The sequence below is a fragment of the Aulostomus chinensis genome, chromosome 12 (assembly GCF_037954235.1).
Source record: "Aulostomus chinensis isolate RoL2024-O1b breed Wild chromosome 12, RoL_Achi_v1.0, whole genome shotgun sequence".
NCBI classification, from domain to species: Eukaryota; Metazoa; Chordata; class Actinopteri; order Syngnathiformes; family Aulostomidae; genus Aulostomus; species Aulostomus chinensis.
In genome coordinates this window covers 15532579-15550635 of record NC_141331.1, presented here as the reverse complement: position 1 = coordinate 15550635, position 18057 = coordinate 15532579, and the positions used below count along the sequence as shown (strand labels likewise).

At 43.0% G+C, this 18057-nt stretch overlaps 3 protein-coding genes across 5 annotated transcripts; 2 read left to right on the top strand and 1 right to left on the bottom strand.

Annotated features, from left to right (window-relative positions):
* Nucleotides 1-2996: 2996 nt before the first annotated feature.
* Nucleotides 2997-8959, top strand: piga (phosphatidylinositol glycan anchor biosynthesis, class A). Of its 3 annotated transcripts, XM_086220439.1 has the most exons (8): nt 2997-3125; nt 3976-4042; nt 4297-4458; nt 4559-4829; nt 4970-5102; nt 5595-5727; nt 7029-7235; nt 7459-8959. In XM_086220439.1, exons 2-8 carry the CDS (start codon nt 3977-3979, stop codon nt 7762-7764), a joined length of 1278 nt encoding a protein of 425 aa, XP_086076565.1. In that variant the 5' UTR covers nt 2997-3125; nt 3976; the 3' UTR covers nt 7765-8959. The 3 variants fall into 3 exon arrangements, with proteins under 3 accessions (XP_086076565.1, XP_086076564.1, XP_086076566.1); XM_086220438.1 differs by having other exon boundaries at nt 3976-4458; XM_086220440.1 differs by lacking the exon at nt 3976-4042 and having other exon boundaries at nt 3030-3125.
* A 79-nt stretch (nt 8960-9038) lies between these two features.
* asb11 (ankyrin repeat and SOCS box containing 11) lies at nt 9039-12155 on the top strand. The gene is made up of 7 exons (XM_086221267.1): nt 9039-9235; nt 9467-9546; nt 9632-9739; nt 9843-9993; nt 10070-10204; nt 11172-11360; nt 11462-12155. The coding sequence occupies exons 1-7, from the start codon at nt 9139-9141 to the stop codon at nt 11584-11586; spliced, it is 885 nt and encodes a 294-aa protein (XP_086077393.1). The 5' UTR covers nt 9039-9138; the 3' UTR covers nt 11587-12155.
* Nucleotides 11882-17904, bottom strand: LOC147252225 (gastrin-releasing peptide receptor-like). Its single transcript, XM_086221266.1, has 3 exons — nt 17485-17904; nt 15899-16250; nt 11882-14743 (listed from the first exon to the last, which is right to left on the bottom strand). The coding sequence occupies exons 1-3, from the start codon at nt 17898-17900 to the stop codon at nt 14426-14428; spliced, it is 1086 nt and encodes a 361-aa protein (XP_086077392.1). The 5' UTR covers nt 17901-17904; the 3' UTR covers nt 11882-14425.
* Nucleotides 17905-18057: the final 153 nt, after the last annotated feature.

The window sequence follows — 18057 nt, the reverse complement described above, 5'->3', positions numbered from 1 at the left end:
ACAAGCATGACAAATTATAGTGAAATATGAAAATGACCAAAATAACAGATGTACCCCAAGTAAGCGTGGTAACGGGATAATATGACAGAATTTGTTTTTGGTTTTTTGGATCATGTAATCCAAAAAAAGGACAAAATGTTTACTAAAAACACTGAGAAATGACATTTGACGAAATAACAGATGTAATATATGTAGCTATGGTAACTGGACAATATGAAAGCATTCCAGAGGCTTTGGTCATGTAGCCCAAGATGTATTGCATAAAAATGCATTTAGGAGCATAAAATATTCCTACAAAATACTAAGTATGTAGTAAGTATGCATTTGTATACAGGCACAGCTGCATGAAGATGTATTTAGTATTGGATGCAGGGTACTGTGATGCCAAATTTTCCGAAAAGACTACCCTAATACCTTTATCCCCACATTTCGGGGGGGGGGGGGGGTGCAGCACCTGGTGGCCAGCCCCCTCCACACCCACACTTCATGCACCTATGGATGTAGGAAGGGAGCTGCAGCAAACATCATTGCAGTGCAGATCTCAGTCTGGGTTTCAGCAGAGGCTGTGCACATCGGAACATCTAGAGACACCCTGAGCCGTGCAGTATGGTGAAACATTATGTAGTGCTGTCAAACGTTAGCGAGGTAAATGAGGGCCATTGTGAGCTTGGTGTGTTGGACTCTAATTAATGTTGCTAATGTTTGGCAGATGCTGAACACAAACCGTGTCCAGATGGGGAGCTCTTTCCCCCAAATCCTGTGGGCTGTTTTTACCACCTTGGCTGGGTTCTTGTGGATTCAAACTTATTAATGTGCTCCACTATGCTGCCTGGACGGATGTCATCAAGAGTTTGGCATTTGTTTCGGGTGAGTTTCAGTTTTTGTGCTGCTGTTAAATTCTCCAGCTTCGCCTTGGTTAGCTGGCTTACTCCCTTTTTGCAGAGACTAGTGCTGTCTTCTACATTACTGTCATCTTGCTTGTCATGCTGGTTGTCATGGTTTTTAGACAAATTTGCTAGCCCCCCCCCCCCCCCCTCATCTGAACCTTTCAACTCCTCCTTAGTTATCTGTTTCAATGCTGACAGAGCCACCTGCTCCCACTTTGTGACCATCTCTTCTTTCTCCCTCCTATTTCCTTCCAGGAGAGCAAACTTAGCTCTGAGTTCAGCAAATTCAGCCATCATTTGTCCCTGTTTCTTCCTCCCCTCCGAAGGCTGTTGCACCAGCTCGGCTCAGGCCTCCTCATCATTGCTCTCCTGGTCTCTTCCAGGAGAGCAATGAGAGCTGAGTTCAGCAAATTCAGCCATTACTGGTTCATGCTTCTTCCTCTCCTCCAAGGCCTGTTTTTCCATCTCTGCCTTGGCCTCCTCGGCGGCTTGTTTATCTTTCTCCAGCCTCCCAGCCTCCTTCTTGTGCTCCCTCTTTCTTGCTGCAGCAGTATTACTTGCCGAGTATCCTCCTCTCTCTGGAGTCTGAACTGCTCTTTAGTCTGTTAGAGCTTTACTTCTTTCTCACACTCTATTCTCTCTTTCTTTCCCTCCTCAAACTCTCGTTTACTCCTCTCATTATTCAGACGGGCCTTAAACATCTGGTTTCTTGACCTTGTACAGCTCATCGTAACCCTCACACAAAGCCAGGATGCACTTGTTGATGCGATGGTGTGGGACATACCTGACAAAATCAGGTGCGTTCTTGTTCTTTTGTTTGATAATTAATTTCTTGTCTTTTATTAAGATTTGTTTGTATACCCCAGGGCAAATCAATGATTGGTTTCAACTTATTTTCATATTGATAGATTCTGAGGCCAAGAACTCCAACACTCAGCCAACACTGTGTGCCATTCTTGTCTTGCATAACGAAGCAGTTGATTCCATACGTCTCCAGTTCTTGGGCAATTTTAATATAATAATAATAATAATAATAATAATAATAATAATAATAATAATATATGGCACAAACACAAACTTTACTAAACATTTGCCATTTATAAATATGAAAAAACATGTTTGAAAAGGCATTAAGAAGGGTCTGCTAAAGTTATGAAATGAAGAAATTGTATTTTAACCCTATTTCTTCATTTCATAATTTAGTGTGACATTTCTTTTTGGTGGTTTCACCACGTCTGCATGTACAGCCGCCAACAGAGGAAACATTCCGTTCTCTCATCTGCAACAACGCACAAACGTCAGCTGTGTTATCAGTATTATTGTTGTAGATTTTTCGTTATTATTATCACTCTTACTGATGTTACATGTGTACAAAATAGTCATTGGGGGGCCATGGATACAAGATACTGAACCCCTACTTAGTGCAGATGAGTAGGTGGGCCCCTTGCATGGTATCATCCAACCATGTCAGGCTTTTTTTTGTTATTGGTAATATGTATTATTGTAATGATCTGATTTGTATGTACAATTTTTTTTAATTCAATTCAATTTGAGCTCTTTTTTTAAGTGCCTTCGGGCTGTATTTGTGTTTTTTTTTCTTCTTCCATGTATGTTTAGAAGAGCAATTAAAAATTCTGTGCAAAAAAATGAAATGCAGCGTTCCAGAAAGTGCATCCCCTGAGTTAGCATCAGCTAATGCTCAGAGCATTCAACGAAAATAAACCAGATCTGCTCAGTTTATTCCCTGCATGTGTCACCTGTGGTCTTCTCCGTCACAAAGCCCAGGTTTTGTCTTTATAATTAGCCTAGGAAGGAATCTTATTTCCTTCATTATTTCAAACACATTACAGTTCTGACAGGAATAGAAGTTTGTGAGCGACTGAAAATAAACGTTCATGAGCAGCGAGGCTGAGTCTATCGCAGCATAAGCCACAAATGATATATACCATAAAATAAAATTAACCAAAGTAAACAGAGCAGTTCCCTTGCACGTAATCAGACATCCCTGTACAGGTTCTGCCGAAATTGTTGATCGACTGAACTCTAACAACAGCAAAAAAAAGTTCGCTGAGAACCTGTAAGATCAGGTACTGACAGCGGGAGGCCGTGCGTCATTACGTATGACGTCGCGTACAGGAAGTAAAACGGGCGGCTAACTGCCTAGCATGGCTAGCGAGAAGAAAGGATTTTACATCATAGAAATCTTTGTATTTTGACAGTCTTGACGAAGACAAGACGGTAAGACTCGTTCGATCATGAAGAAATGTGCTTTTATGAAGTTTTTAAGTTAGGACAGCATTGGCAAGACCGCTGCTGGTATTTAATTAGTAGAGTGAAGCAGCTATGATCTGTCCACTAACTTCAAACGACATGAGTTTGTGAGACTGTATCTGCTGGTGATTTACTAGCCTTCCATTATCTATTTTCTTCCTTTTTTTTCCTGTCTATGTTTATGTTTATTTTTTGTATTGCGCATAGTGTCTTTTAGTATCTCTCAGTCAGTCGATCTTTATTTCTAAAGCACCTTTCAAACATGTCAAAATGCAACATAGAGTACTGCCCATTGACTGACGGAACAAAACACGATATTTTACATAAACAAACACGACTTCACGAGATCAGTGCATACTTTAACAGCAATCAAATATGTGTCTGATATACAGCATGACCTGAAATCCGGTCAAATCTTCATTTTGAGCCTAATTGTTAAGGCTTGTGTCAGAGGTGGAGTCAGTGACTTCAAGGAAAGGCAGCTGTTTATTTAATTTCTCCATCAGCATCCCGTTTATTGGTGCTGGTTTTTCAAAGATGTGAGCAGTTCTTTTCTTACTTTATCACTATTGTTGTTGAAATATCTTTGCAATTTGTCAAAAAAAAATTTGGGAAGTGATGAGACGTTGTTAGTTTGGAAAATTAATCATATTTATCCATTGTTTTTTAAAAATAATTTATGCAAGTATTTGTGAGTTAAATCAGGAGACGTAAATGGATCAAATGACAATTTCTGTATACCATGTACCATACTTAAAAAAAAAATCATCATTCTTTTCAGTCATTTTCTGTGAACTAAATCTACTACTAATTCCAGCATGGGTGAAGTCGACAGCCACACAAGAAAGCAACAATGGGCCAACGAAGGCGAGCAGCACCTTTCCGTAAGCCTTCATCTCAGCGAGTCTCTGGAGCTCACGCAGAGCCTCCCAGGGTCCCCAACAGGAAGCACAACATCTGCATGGTGTCGGACTTCTTTTACCCCAATATGGGAGGAGTGGAAAGTCACATTTACCAGCTATCGCAGTGTTTAATTGAAAAGGGACATAAGGTGGTGATCGTCACCCATGCCTATGGCAGGAGGAAGGGCATCAGATTCCTGACCAACGGACTTAAGGTCTACTACCTCCCCCTGCAGGTGATGTACAACCAGTCCACAGCCACTACCTGCTTCCACAGTCTCCCTCTCCTGCGCTGTGTGTTTGTAAGGGAGTGCATCACTGTGGTTCATGCTCACAGCTCCTTCTCTGCCATGGCCCATGATGCTCTATTTCATGCTAAGACCATGGGCCTTAACACGGTATGTATCACATCATGAGCCAGGCGTGAATTCTGAACATGAAGTCACTTTGCCACTTTTATTCTTGTTATCAGCTGATGAAGTTCATTGTTCCTCCCAGGTTTTCACTGACCACTCACTCTTCGGCTTTGCTGACGTGAGCTCTGTGCTGACCAATAAGCTTCTGAAAGTGTCGCTGTGTGATACCAACCACATTGTGTGTGTGTCGTACACCAGTAAGGAGAACACAGTGCTTCGTGCAGCGCTGGACCCAGAGATAGTGTCTGTTATTCCCAATGCTGTTGACGCGACAGACTTCACTCCTGACCCCTCCAAGCGCCCGAATGACAGGATCACCGTTGTTGTGATCAGCCGTCTTGTCTACCGTAAAGGTACAAAGAAGCTGTGAAGTTATTTCTTAACACATTGTGTAGTCTTTGTTTTGGTTGGTGTGTGCCGTCAGGCTAAAATATGACTTAGCTGTAATGAAGATGAGTGACTACAACTGTTCTTATTCACTTCTTGTGTTCAGGAATTGATCTTCTTGGTGGGATCATCCCAGAGCTCTGCCACAAACATCCAGATTTGCATTTCCTGATTGGTGGAGAGGGGCCAAAGAGGCTTGTGTTGGAGGAAGTGAGAGAGAAATACCAACTGCACGACAGGTACTTGAACACTCGGCCCAGCAGGGCTGGAATTTGTGTCTCCAATAAATAAAGGTCACCGGTTTGAAAGTGTCTTAACAGAAAACATTCCTCATAGACGATGCGAAAGACTTTGATTATGTTAAATCATCAGACTACAGTCATTTCACCTACCTTGCATTTTGGCAGATGACCTGGTTTGGCTGCAGGTTGGGCATCCCTTAGCCCGGCTGGAGATCGTCTTATCAGGAGCAATTTATTTATGAAGATCTTGCCAAACAAATGTGTAAATCTGATCAACTTCGGTTGGCCTCAGAGTATTTTTTGGGGGGGGAATAATCACAAAATCCACTGTAAAAATCTCATGAGAACCGATGGTGATGCTAACATCTGCGTTGGTCATCCCTGAGGCGCTCTGTGACGAACCTACGCACCTGGATGTTATGAATGGTAAAAGTCCTACATGGGGGATCTCTGCCAGATGTCATGTTTGTTCTGATTCCATCACTGCAGGGTGCATCTACTGGGGGCTCTGGAGCACAAAGATGTACGCGGAGTTTTGGTTCAGGGTCACATCTTCCTCAACACATCGCTAACCGAAGCATTTTGCATGGCCATTGTGGAGGGAGCTTGTTGTGGACTTCAGGTTTGTTGCCATTCCTTCCCTTGTTTGATAGGTCAGGGAGGCAGAAGGTCAGGGCAAGGATACCATCACCGGGCAACTGTACAATTTTACATTTTGATGTAGATTCTACTGGAGGCAATTTTAAAAAAAAAACATATCTAAAACTCATTTTAACAAAATAATAGATATACTGCCTTTCCTTATTTACCACCCTCCTCTTCATCTCTCCCTGTCTGTCTCTGTCTAAGACTTTAAAAGGGTCTGACCTGTCGTTCATCTTAATTCATGCTGAAACACAAAGCTGTAGCTTTATTTCTAAAACCTATAAAACAAAAAAAAAATGCTTATATTAAACCTTTAGCTTTGCTTTACAAAAACAGCTGAATAAGCAGAATCCTTGTGACCCAGCTGACACTGAGTGTTTGTGTCACAGGTTTCCTGTGGTTGGGTGTCTGTAGGTGCTCTACTTAAAAAAAAATTTTTTAAAAATCCTCACACAAAAGGGCTAAAAACATGACATTCAAAGTCCTTCCACGGACAGCCTAGGCCCCAACCAAGCTATTGCTCCGAAATAAACCGGTCCACAATCCACAGAAACGTTTGATTTCAATCATAAACGACAAGCTTCTTATCAAAAGTATGCAAAGAATGTTAATAACAGAGCAGAGAAATGCTACCGTAGACAAACACTTACTGTCGGTCCAAGGGGCTGAACCTCTGTCCTGCTGAACCCCCCTATTATGTAGAGGACAGGAGTTTGTTTTAATTCTTGGGATAACAAAGAGGCCTGTATTTACCCAAAAGTTTGTTGTTGGTGTTGGGCTTTTTTGGACCAAAAGTTTCAAGTGTAGGATTAGACCCAAAAGGTTTAGGTAAATACTCCCAGCTATGGAAAGCAGAAAATGCAGAATCTTTTCTTTTTATCTTAAAAAAAGCAACAATACATTTTGTACTAAAATATATGTAAAAATTATAGGACACAAAAATATTCATATAGAATAAAGCAGCGAATTGAATGAGGTGGGTCCTGTATTTCCAGTCTTGCATTAAGAACTGGTGTTGACTTGTGTCACATGACCTGAGAGCTAATTTACGGAGAACAAACGAGCTGATATTTTCCTGTGCGAAGAGTGAAAGAACGTTTGTTGAGATTGGAGGTGGCTGACGATGTAACATGCAGCCAAAGTCAGACAGCTTGTGTCAGGGCAAAGCTGGAGGTCAGTCGTTAAAAAAAAAATCAATGTGGCACAAACTATGTATTGTGTGTGTATAGCGTAGAATGTTGTGTACAGATTCTAAGTTGTTTGAGTCGTATCTCCAAGGTGGTGAGCACTCGTGTGGGGGGGATCCCGGAGGTGTTACCTGAGGACTTGATCACCCTTTGTGAGCCAACTGTGCGGGCATTGTGTGCTGGTCTGGAAACAGTCATCGCCCGGCAGCGGTCAGAGTCTGTCCCCTCCCCTGATTCCATCCATACACAAGTGCGAAACCTCTACACCTGGAGGAACGTTGCTGAGAGGACCGAGAAGGTAGGTTGAACAACACGTGTCCTGTTTGTGTCACCTCAGTGTAGAACGTCTTGTTTCTGCTCTAGCTTTGATATTTGGATGTCAACACAAACGTGCAGCGTTGAGGCACACAGGCCCATCAATACTCGCCTGATAAGCCAAAGAAAGGACGTGTTTCATGAATGTGCGTGTTGTGAGCAGGTGACTAGAGTGCTACATCTCCTCATCATCTTGTCTCCCTCAGGTGTACGACCGAGTGGCTGGAGAGGAGGTTCTTCCTCTGGACAGACGGTTACGGAGGCTGAGGAGTCACTGTGGCCCGGTGGCTGGCTCCATTTTCGCGTTTGTCGCAGTTCTAGACTTTCTGTTCCTGCTACTGCTGCAGTGGTTGGTGCCTGATCGGTTCATGGATGTGGCCATGGACGCCACGGGCCCTCGCGGACTGTGGAGGCAGCAGCCACGCAGTAAAGATGGAACTTGTTCAAAAAACAAGGAGAGACAAGCAGCGGAACCTGATGCTCAGTCTGAGTCATCTCAGCACCCCTCCTGACTGCCTCGCTGGTTACTGTGCGGCTCTTCATACGTCACTACTAGGCGCTGAATGTGCTGCCATATCCCAAACATTTGTTCACTAAGCAGAAGGGACCTTGTGAAATAGCATTTTGTCAAAGACTTAGATGGAACCTCTTATTTTCACCAAAGACTTTGTTTTCGCCCGCATCTTTTGGTTTATTCTTTTGTCTGACTGTCAGAACCATACAGTCAGGACCTGAGGAATTAGGGGACAAAACCAGACATTTCCATTCATTTCTTGGGCAATGTTATATGGAAGGGGTCTAGTTTAGTTATTGAATGAAATTGAAAACCACAACACTGCATCATGATTTCGAAGTCACTTCAACTTCACTTCGTTGTGTCGACGTTGCACTGAGGAGAAGCAGGAAGAAACAAATGCCGAGGTCAGTTAGAACAACATGAGTTTTTTAATTTGATTTTTTTCCTCTATCGTTACATTCTTATTTATGTGGAGCTATGCAGTTTTCCCCAGATGCTAACAGACCCCACATTACAACGGACTGCACTGAGTGTCCGACTGGTTTGTCAGGGTGGACAGGTCCGTTCATGGGGACCAGAAAGTTGTTTGACGACTTCCGTGTTTGAATTAGAAAAGAGAGAATCCTCTGGAATGAAGAGGGCCAGACAGACAGAATGGGGGGGTGACAGAAATGAGATGGCGAAGCTTTCCAAGGCTGACAATGAGGATTAGCATAGAGTTGGGATTAGAAATTGAACATTTTGTCATGTCTACAAAAAAAACAAAAGACTTTCAATATGAAATGGGAACAAATGTGAAATAAATGAACAGTTTCTGAAGATTCCGGATGTTTAATTCTGTAAACGACATACAGAGAGTAGAAAAAAATGTGTTGAACTTGGTTTTATTCTGAAGGATATAAATGTGTTGAAGGGCATTTTATTCTAAACAATCCATCATCAGACGTGGCCGTAACATTTACAGCATGAGTGGCTGACAGAGTTCAGTTCTAACAGAAATCTTAACACTGAACAGTTTTTAAACACGGGCGAGCTGCCAGTCACTGTTCTTGTTTCGCCCACTTAACTACAGTGTAAGAAAGTCGTCCAGACCGGCGTGCAGCCTTCGACTTGTAGCCTCACACATGCATATTTCCCTGCTTCATTTCAAGGTGTACCCGTGTAGGCCCATTCCAACCAGCCATTGTTATGTACATACTGTAGACTGTTTTTACAGAGGAGGGTGGGCGGGAAGTGGCAATGTGGGGGATGTGGCCAAGGACCAAGATAAGAGGGGGAGGAAGGTCCGACTTTAGGTTTGTGTATCCGTCAGGGTGAGTTTGAGTCCTGGACGGTTGAGAAGAAGTCTGTTACTGTGGTTATTTTCATCATGGCCGCTGTTCAAGCTGAGGTTTCTCTCTGTTCACAACCATGGCAAAATCCCTTGCACATCTATGGGGGGCTGGCGTGCAACTCACTGATGGCTGGTAAGCTCTTCTTTGTTTCACCCAGTTCAGCTCCGTCATCATTTATGATGTATTTTAGGAAAGGCTTCCTGGGGCATTGTAAATTTTGTTAAAATGTTTAGGCGCGTATTGAAAGTGATGGAACTGATCCTGAGACACGTAAATGTGTCATCAAATGAGGTTGTATTACATCACTTGGAGCGTTTCTGTGGGTTTTTTTTTTAAAACACACAGACTGTTTTGTGATTTTAGACGCCTGGTCGGACAGGACTCCTCTCCATGAGGCGGCCTACCAGGGCCGTCTGCTACACCTGAGGACCCTTGTAGCTCAGGTAAACTCAGCAAGTCTTTTCCTTGACTTAAAGTTCACAGAAATGTGTTTGTATGATGAAGTGTGACTGTGCTCTCCCCTGCTAGGGCTTCCATGTGGACACCCTCACCATGGACAGGATCTCTCCGCTCCACGAGGCTTGCCTTGGTGGCCATTATGCTTGTGCCAAGTTCCTGCTGGACAACGGAGCAAATGTAAGAACTCTGTCTGTTTTCAGGGTGAAGACATGCTTGTTTTAGAGTCGGTGAATACAGAAAAGTGTGGATATTTGATCAGTTTTACTACCTTCTTCCACAGGTGGAGGCAGTATCAACAGATGGCGCCACACCTCTCTTCAACTCTTGCAGCAGTGGGAGTTCTGCTTGTGTTAAGCTGATCTTGCAGCACAGCGCCTCCATATGCACCACATACCAGCTGGTATCGCCCATCCACGAGGCCGCAAAGAAAGGTGTGTGTGTGTGTGTGCGCGCGTGCGTGCGTGCATGCGCGGGATGGACTCAGACACAGTGTTGTTTCTTCATCAGATCACAGGGAATGTCTGGAGCTTTTGCTGTCCTACGGAGCTCACATTGACGTGGAGCTGCCGGCGACGGGGACACCGCTGTACTCGGCCTGCTTGGCCCAGGCTGCCGCCTGCGTGGACGTGCTGCTACGCTCAGGTAAGCTGTAACCTTGCACTCTAACACAAATCCCAGCAGGCTTGATTAACTTCTTCTGTTCCGACTGCATATTTCCTATATTCCTTTAAATCAGTAAACCACTGTGGTCTCGGATGTGTTGATTGCTCTCCGTGACTCAACTTTATTTTCTCCAGCAGAGAGAATTATTCTTCCCTCATTCATTCCCAGCTATTTTAGAATCAGAAAAACTTTGAGTCCAAGGGGAAAATATTTTGTGTCAAATAATAATTCTTTTGTCTATGAAACAATTAAAAGATGTGGCATGGGCAGTTTTGTGTTTTGCAAGTCAGAATGTGTGTAAAGACGAGCACAGCCAAAATACTGAGAGTTTCAGACCAACATTTATTTTAAAAAGAGAACGAAGCACAATGAAGAACTCTCTTCTGTTGAGATTTTAAATGGATAGAAAATCCAGAAATGACAATTCAGTTATTATCTGCTCCGTTTCATGCTGATGGAAGGTTGGCGTTCCACAGGAAAATATATGAGGAAGAGAATGGAGACCAATAACCAGACACAAGACAAACGACAACCCTGTTGGGTTCAAACATTCAAAATCCTCTACGTCAGGAGTACTGTCATCAACTGCAGTTGTCTGATGCGCATTCAGAAAAGCATCATCAGTGTCTTTCATCGTATGATCTGTATTCCTCTTGTGTGCCCGAAGGCAGTTTCTGTCAAAATGCATTAAAGGTTAAAATCTCAGCAGATTACCTCCTTTTTTTCTTTTTTGGACTGCTTTAACTTTTGTTAGTAAAATCGTTGACTAAATCGGATTTTGTTTCTTTTTGTGAGTGACTGTAAATGTTTGTCGTTCGACCCCCATTTTCATTGAAACAGGAAAAATCCCATACTTTATCTTGCGTATCTCCAGTCTGGTATGTCTAAGACGCCCATATACAGTCAGTACCGCTGCTTCATCATTTGGTCGGGTGTGTATTTGTAGGAGCTGATGTTCGACTCGGGTGTGGGCTGGACAGTCCTCTACATGCAGCAGTTTTAGGGGGAGGAGCCAAAATTGTGAACCTGCTGCTGGACTTCGGGGCTGATGGGTGTTGTAGGAACGCTGAAGGCAAGACTCCTCTGGATCTGGCAACGCCAAACAGCGCAGTGAAAGCCGCACTGCAGAACCGAAGTATGTTTCAGACCCTTGCATGCACACGTACAAAGACCTGACATATTCATGCTCTGGAAGGTATAACGACTCCACTCCGTCTCTCGCTCTTGCCCGTCAAGGTCCCTGCTCTCTGTCTCAGTTGTGTCGTCTGTGTATTCGGCGAAGTCTTGGAAGGACTCGTCTCCATCGAGCCTCCAGCCTCTTCCTTCCACACAGCATCACAGACTTCCTCCTCTTCCAGTGACGTCTCTGTCAGTTTGTGACCGTTACGTCCTTTGTCATGGATGGACAAAGACTTGTACAGTCAAAGAATGGGACTGAGCTCCGTCAAGGATTTTTATTGAATTATATTGCTGCCTTTTTATAATAGGATAGTTCACGTTTACATACGGCTTTATTGAATTATACTGGACACAAAGAGCGGTCACGTTGGAACAACTGTGATTCAGGTTATGTACTTTTGTACTTTTTTCAATCCAGTGTGTCTCTTTTCTTTTCCACTGATTTTTTTTTTCTTTCATGATTTAAAAACTGTTTTTATTCCTATTTTCAGGCAGGCTGTCACAAAAAAACTTGTAAATCTCTGTATCCATTTTGAGTAAATATTGTATTTTATAAAAAACACAAACAAAAAACCTCTTAAACTCTGCTCTTTATCGTTTGTTTGTTTTTTTTCTTTTATGAATATAGTTGCAGGAATGTGAGCTGAATCCAGGAACAATGTCAGACAGCAGCCTGAGGAAGGAAAAGCTAATTTATTTATGAAGCTCATTTGCCATCCCGGGGAAACACAATAGAACCGAAGAATGTGGAAGAAACAAGACTCAGTAAAACTACCAAACTGATATGACACAATCAAAAAACAAACAAACAAAAAAACCTAATTATTTAACAGCAAAAACTATAAGCAACCCTCACGATAACTGGAGTTCATTTCTTGTGGCATTTAGTTCCAAAATTGGCTGAGTGAAAGCAGCCTCGCACATTCTCGTCCAAACCAGTAATCCCAATCCAGGTCACACGATTGTAGTTTTATGCTCTTTTTAAGGTGACAGAAGGCTGATTTTGTGGTTGAATAAAACCGAGTGGACTGGTCCGAGAAGAACATTGAAAAAGGAAGAGTTGGAGGGTTTGGACTGAGTTTTGTGATAGTTGTTACTGGAGGGGGAAATCATTCCTGTGTTCAAATGCCAATGCTCAAAGGTCACCTCTTGAGCAGATCCAGCATGACACTTATTTAGTCAAACCGCAATCTCTTTGCCTGCAGCTGAAGTTCTCCGAGACGTACATGCTGTTGGTTTGTGTGTCGGAAGGATTTCCTGCTGCTCAAATCAACGAGTTGGTCACTGTAAGTGGTAGGGGATGTTACCTATGTTGATGTTGTCAAAATCATTTTTCTCTTGTGTGTCACGCCACGTGCAAAATGTACCTGCCATGTCAGGAATTCCAGGAATTTACAGTATTTTCCCGTTACATATAATAGCATCTATTATCATTTCTCTCGTTTGGAAGACATCAAACCCTGACTTATCAATCATCAATCAACGGAAAAATTCATGTTCAAAGTTGTTGTTTTTTTTATTGAGGAATAAGAGCCAAGCTGCTGTCTTTGTAAGTCTTGACTAAGAGACATGGGAGTTCATTTTGTAGGCATCTTCGGAAAGGACAAATTAAAATGTCGCTGCGCCAAATGTCAGAAATCCATCAGATAGTAATGATGTGAGGTGACTGACAGAAATGCCTTCAACTATTTACTATGCTTTTCTCCATTTGATATGTAATGATATCACTGAGGTCTGAACTAAAACAGAATATTTGAAGATTCCTCCAAACAATTTTACATTTGAAAGACAAATACATTAACCAACAGATAAAATGTTAGACACGATCATTATTAGCATATTATTAAACTTGTAATTAAAAATAACATTACATTACATTGGAGACACACCACAAAGTCATCATTTTCAGAATTCTTAAGTAGTCAAGATGTATATAATACAGGATAGAAAAAAAAATCAAATACATGATGTTTTTAGGATTGTCTGTCGGTAGAGAAAAATAATTACATGTTTGTAACTAATTCATCTAGATTAATCAAGTGCATCAGTTTTGGATATGTCAAGCTTTAGCAATATTTCATTTCAAGCAGATTTTGACAAATACGTGAGCAAATGAGTGGTTAAACTACAGAGGAAGAAATCTTTTCATTTCTGGCAGACGAGACACAGTCGAGGGTATATATATATTATTAATAATATATTGAAATCGATCATCATCGGTGGCACGGTGGTGCAGTGGTTAGCACTGTCGCCTCACAGCAAGAAGACAACAACCTTATTAGCTGATCTCCAGTTAACTCAGGACACCATGACATCACAGGGGGTGTGGCCAGGCTTGAAACTTCTATTTACACTGACATAATATGAAGATTAGTGATTCTCATTGGGGCAGCACGGTGGTGCAGTGGTCAGCACCGTGCCTCACAGAAAGAAGGTTCCAGGTTCCAGTCCCGGCTCCACCACAGGATCTTTCTGTGTGGAGTCTCCATGTTCTCCCTGTTCCTGTGTGAGTCTCCATGTTCTCCCTGTTCCTGTGTGGGTTCTCTCTGGTACTCCAGCTTCCTCCCACAGTCCAAAGACATCAAGAGAGGACGAGGCTGATTGATACTCTAAATTGACCGTAGGTGTGACTGTGAGTGTGAATGGTTGTTTGTCTCTATGTGTTGGTCCTGTGATGGACTGGTGACCTGTCCAGGTATAAAAAAAAGCAATGCATTTGATTTTTAACCAAAAAGTCTTGATAATTTTATAACTGATGAACAACACGAAGAGAAATTTGTAACTGTATGACCACTTGTTTTGTTTTTGTTGCTTTTGTTTGTCAGCGAACATACAGACTCCGTGCAGGTGAGAGCAGGATTATTTGTTATCCATCAGTGATCAGTTTTTAGTGATGAAATGTTTAAGGGCTCCTGCATCCCCTCTTTATTGGATAGCTGTTGTTTTAGTCTCTAAACTAACTAACATTGACTTTAACACTGTATTGGTATACTTGCTTGCCATGTCTCACTGAAGATGCTTTCAGGCGGTGGTGATGTTGGTGCTCCGGCTGTTCTGGCTCTTCAAGCCGCTGGGACGGCGGCGGCAGCACATCAGCTGTTTGTTGAAGTGTTTACTGAAGCTTCTGCTCATCAGGTAGAGGGCAAACGGGTTCACACAGGAGTTTGTGAAGGCCAAGATCCGAGCACACACACTGGCGATGAAGTGGCCCAGTGACGTGTCCACCTGGTCGTAGTGGTAGGAGCGGTACAGGTAGATCACATGACTGGGCAGCCAGCAGCCAGCAAACAAGCCAACGAACACCAGGACAGTCTTGGCCACACGCTGCCGGGACTTGATCTGAGACGAGGGTAGGCAGAGACAGATGAATCTGAAGTACCTGTGTCAGGTGTTCTGGATGATATGACTGAGTCATCAATCTATGACCTTGTTCCTGTTCTTCTCCACGTCGTCAGTCTCTTGATTAAATCAAAGACATATATTTTTGTTCCTCACTTTTTTGTATTGCATAATGTTTTCTCTTCAACACTGTCTTCATCTGAAATGAAGACAACGAGAACAACTGTCTCATTTACCGCCGAAATCAACTTTTGTAGTTTTGGTTTTTGTTTGTGTATCTTATTGCTTTTTTGTTCCCCCATTAGTGCCACAGAAATGAAGAAATGTTTATCATAGAAATGAAGAGAACATTATTGGCTCTTGGGTGCGTCAGAGCTTGAATATGTTGAAATTTAATCATAAAAATGAATGAAACAACCTTATTAGCTGATCTCCAGTTAACTCAGGACACCATGACATCACAGGGGGTGTGGCCAGGCTTGAAACTTCTATTTACACTGACATTATATGAAGATTAGTGCTTCTCATTTGGGTGGCACTGTCTGTGCAGTGGTTAGCGCTGTCGCCTCACAGCAGGAAGGTTCCAGGTTCAAGTCCCGGCTCCAGCATGGGATCTTTCTGTGTTAGTCTCATTGTTCTCCCTGCTCCTGTGTGGGTTCTCTCTGGTACTCCAGCTTCCTCCCACAGTCCAAAGACATCAAGAGAGGACGAGGCTGATTGATACTCTAAATTGACTGTCGGTGTGAGTGTGAATGGTTGTCTGTCTCTATGTGATGGACTGGTGACCTGGTGACCAGGGTGAACCCCGCCTCTCGCCCATTGCTGCTGGGATAGGATAGACTCCAGCCCCCCACGACCCTTAACAGGATAAGTAGTAGAAAATGGATGCATGGGACATGATTTTCCATAATATCCCACGATTTTATTGTTTTTGTTAACTCAAAAGCTGATTTAAAGGACTAAAAATCCTTAAAAAAAAAATCACAAGATAGAACTTAAAATGACATTTAATTCTTTCCTGTCTTGTTAATTGCTCAGATTTGTCTCCAGGTCTTGAACCTTGTCTGCCACATGGACTGTAAGGCAGGAGGTGTCACTGTATGCTGATGATTCACTGATTTTTATGAAGGTTTTAGAGGGAAACCTTGACCTCACCTGTTTCTTCAGGTGCTTTTGTCCCTCAGCAGGGATGTCTGCAGAGCTCCTGACCAGCCTGCGAGCGATGAAGCAATAATAGATAGATATGATGAAGAGCGGGATGACGTAGAAGATCAGGAAGGAGGCAGTAGAGTGGATTTTGGGATGGAGCTTGCTGGCGTGGGGGTAGGGTGCGCATGTCACAAAAGTCTCATTGGTGTGGCTTGTAGTGAAGGTGTGCAGGTCAGAGAAGATGGCTTCTGGGATGGCTAGAGTCCCAGAGAGGAGCCAGATGGCTCCAGCTCGTAGACAGATACCGAGTGTGGCGCTGGACTGGTGGATGTCCAGAGGTTTGACAATGGCTTTGTAGCTGGATGGAGACATCAGGGAAGCATCAGTGCAGCACGAAGACACTTTTCCTTCATATCATAAAGAACGATGATTATCTCATTAAAGATTCTGGTTATGCAAACAGATGTATTGTTCTCTGTATGATCACTGATTCGGCGTCACACTCCACAAATTATTCAAGGAGCAATCACATCTCATCTTGCTGTAGATTACAGAGCAGACAAAACGCTGTTACACTTCAAATCAACAGAAGAAGGAGACTCTATGACAACTGCAGATGCTATAACGGCTGATAGAAGATGACGTAACAGACCAAGGAGTTGGCTTCTTAATCAAAACTGGTACCAGATCTTCTTTTTCCTTCTGACAACATTCAAATTTCAAGAGATCAAATGTGATGAAGAAAAGAGTGCGAATGTCTTGACCGAGTTGCTTTAAAAGAGGCACTGAAAGATGTCATCATCACATCATATATGAAATCAATCCAACCATCACAGATCGTGTTGTTTGATTTTTGCTGACGAACACACATAACTGTACTGTAGTTATTAAAATGTTATCTTTATGAAAATGTATGAAACCACAGTCTTGGAGGAGCTTCGAATAAATTAGGCAAGAAAGTCCAATGTCTCGCACCCAGAGTTCCAGGACCAGACAGGAAGTGATCCTGGATTTTTTTTTTCCATAAAGCCCGTAACACATCAGAGTCTTTGAATCATTAATGAGGATTAAATGTAAAAGAGAGAGAGAGAGAGAAATTCACTGCACCAACTCAGATCTTCAATGTTTTCTCATCATGATCGACTTTTTAAAATGAAGCTCTGAAGTTGCCACAGAGAAAAGAGAAAATAATACTAACTTTATTGCCACGAGATATAACTTGTTCTTTCAATTTTGTTATTTTTGAGGTCAGAAGAAAGAATTTACTGTTCATCGCTGCATTGACTGAGTTATTTTGAAACCACAAAAAAATGTCCCCTCAAAATAATTAATTCAAGGCCACAAGGTCAACCTTGTCTCCTCAACGTCGTTATTTTGAAGCCACAAAAATCCATCTATCTCACTCCCACATGCTCATCAAACCTTGGACCATGTTGTTTTTTTATCATCTTGTCTCCTCAAAATAATCGCATCGAAGTGCCAGGTTGGTTTGTTTTCATTCTAAATCGTCTGTGAGTCACCACGTCATTTTTAATTAAAACCTCTGTATGATTTTAAAGTAAGAGGAAGTTAACACATGACGAGCAGCCTACCGGTCAGCGGAGAGAGCCGTGAGGGTGAAGACGGACACTCCCACCGAGGTGAGCTGGATGAAGGGGATGAGTTTACATCCGACCCGGCCGAAGAGCCACTGGTCCACCAGGTACCTGCTGGCGTCCACCGGGGCGCAGGTGAGCAGCAGTAGCAGGTCTCCCAGAGCCAGGCTGGACAGGAACAGGTTGGGCACCGTCCGCATGGACTTCACCAACAGACACGTCTTCATCAGGGTCACGTTTCCCACCAGACCTACGATGATGAGGATCCCGTAGACAGCTGCGATCCCGATGCCGGGCAGCCAGATGTTGTACTGCTGCAGCTGCCCGGAGGAGTCCCCGGGTACTCTGGGGACATTGAGGTGCGAGACCCCCAAGTCCTCCGGAGTTAAGACGAAGGAGTCCTCCAGAGACATCACCGCGGCCAACAGGCGGAGGACGGACGACTCTGGTGTGGTTTATGTGCCTGGTGAGCGCCTTTATATGCGCTCCTGCTGCCGTGTGCGTCATTAAGATCAAGAAAGTCCAAGAACACTTGGAGGGATGTGAAAGATAATATGTTATGTTATGTGG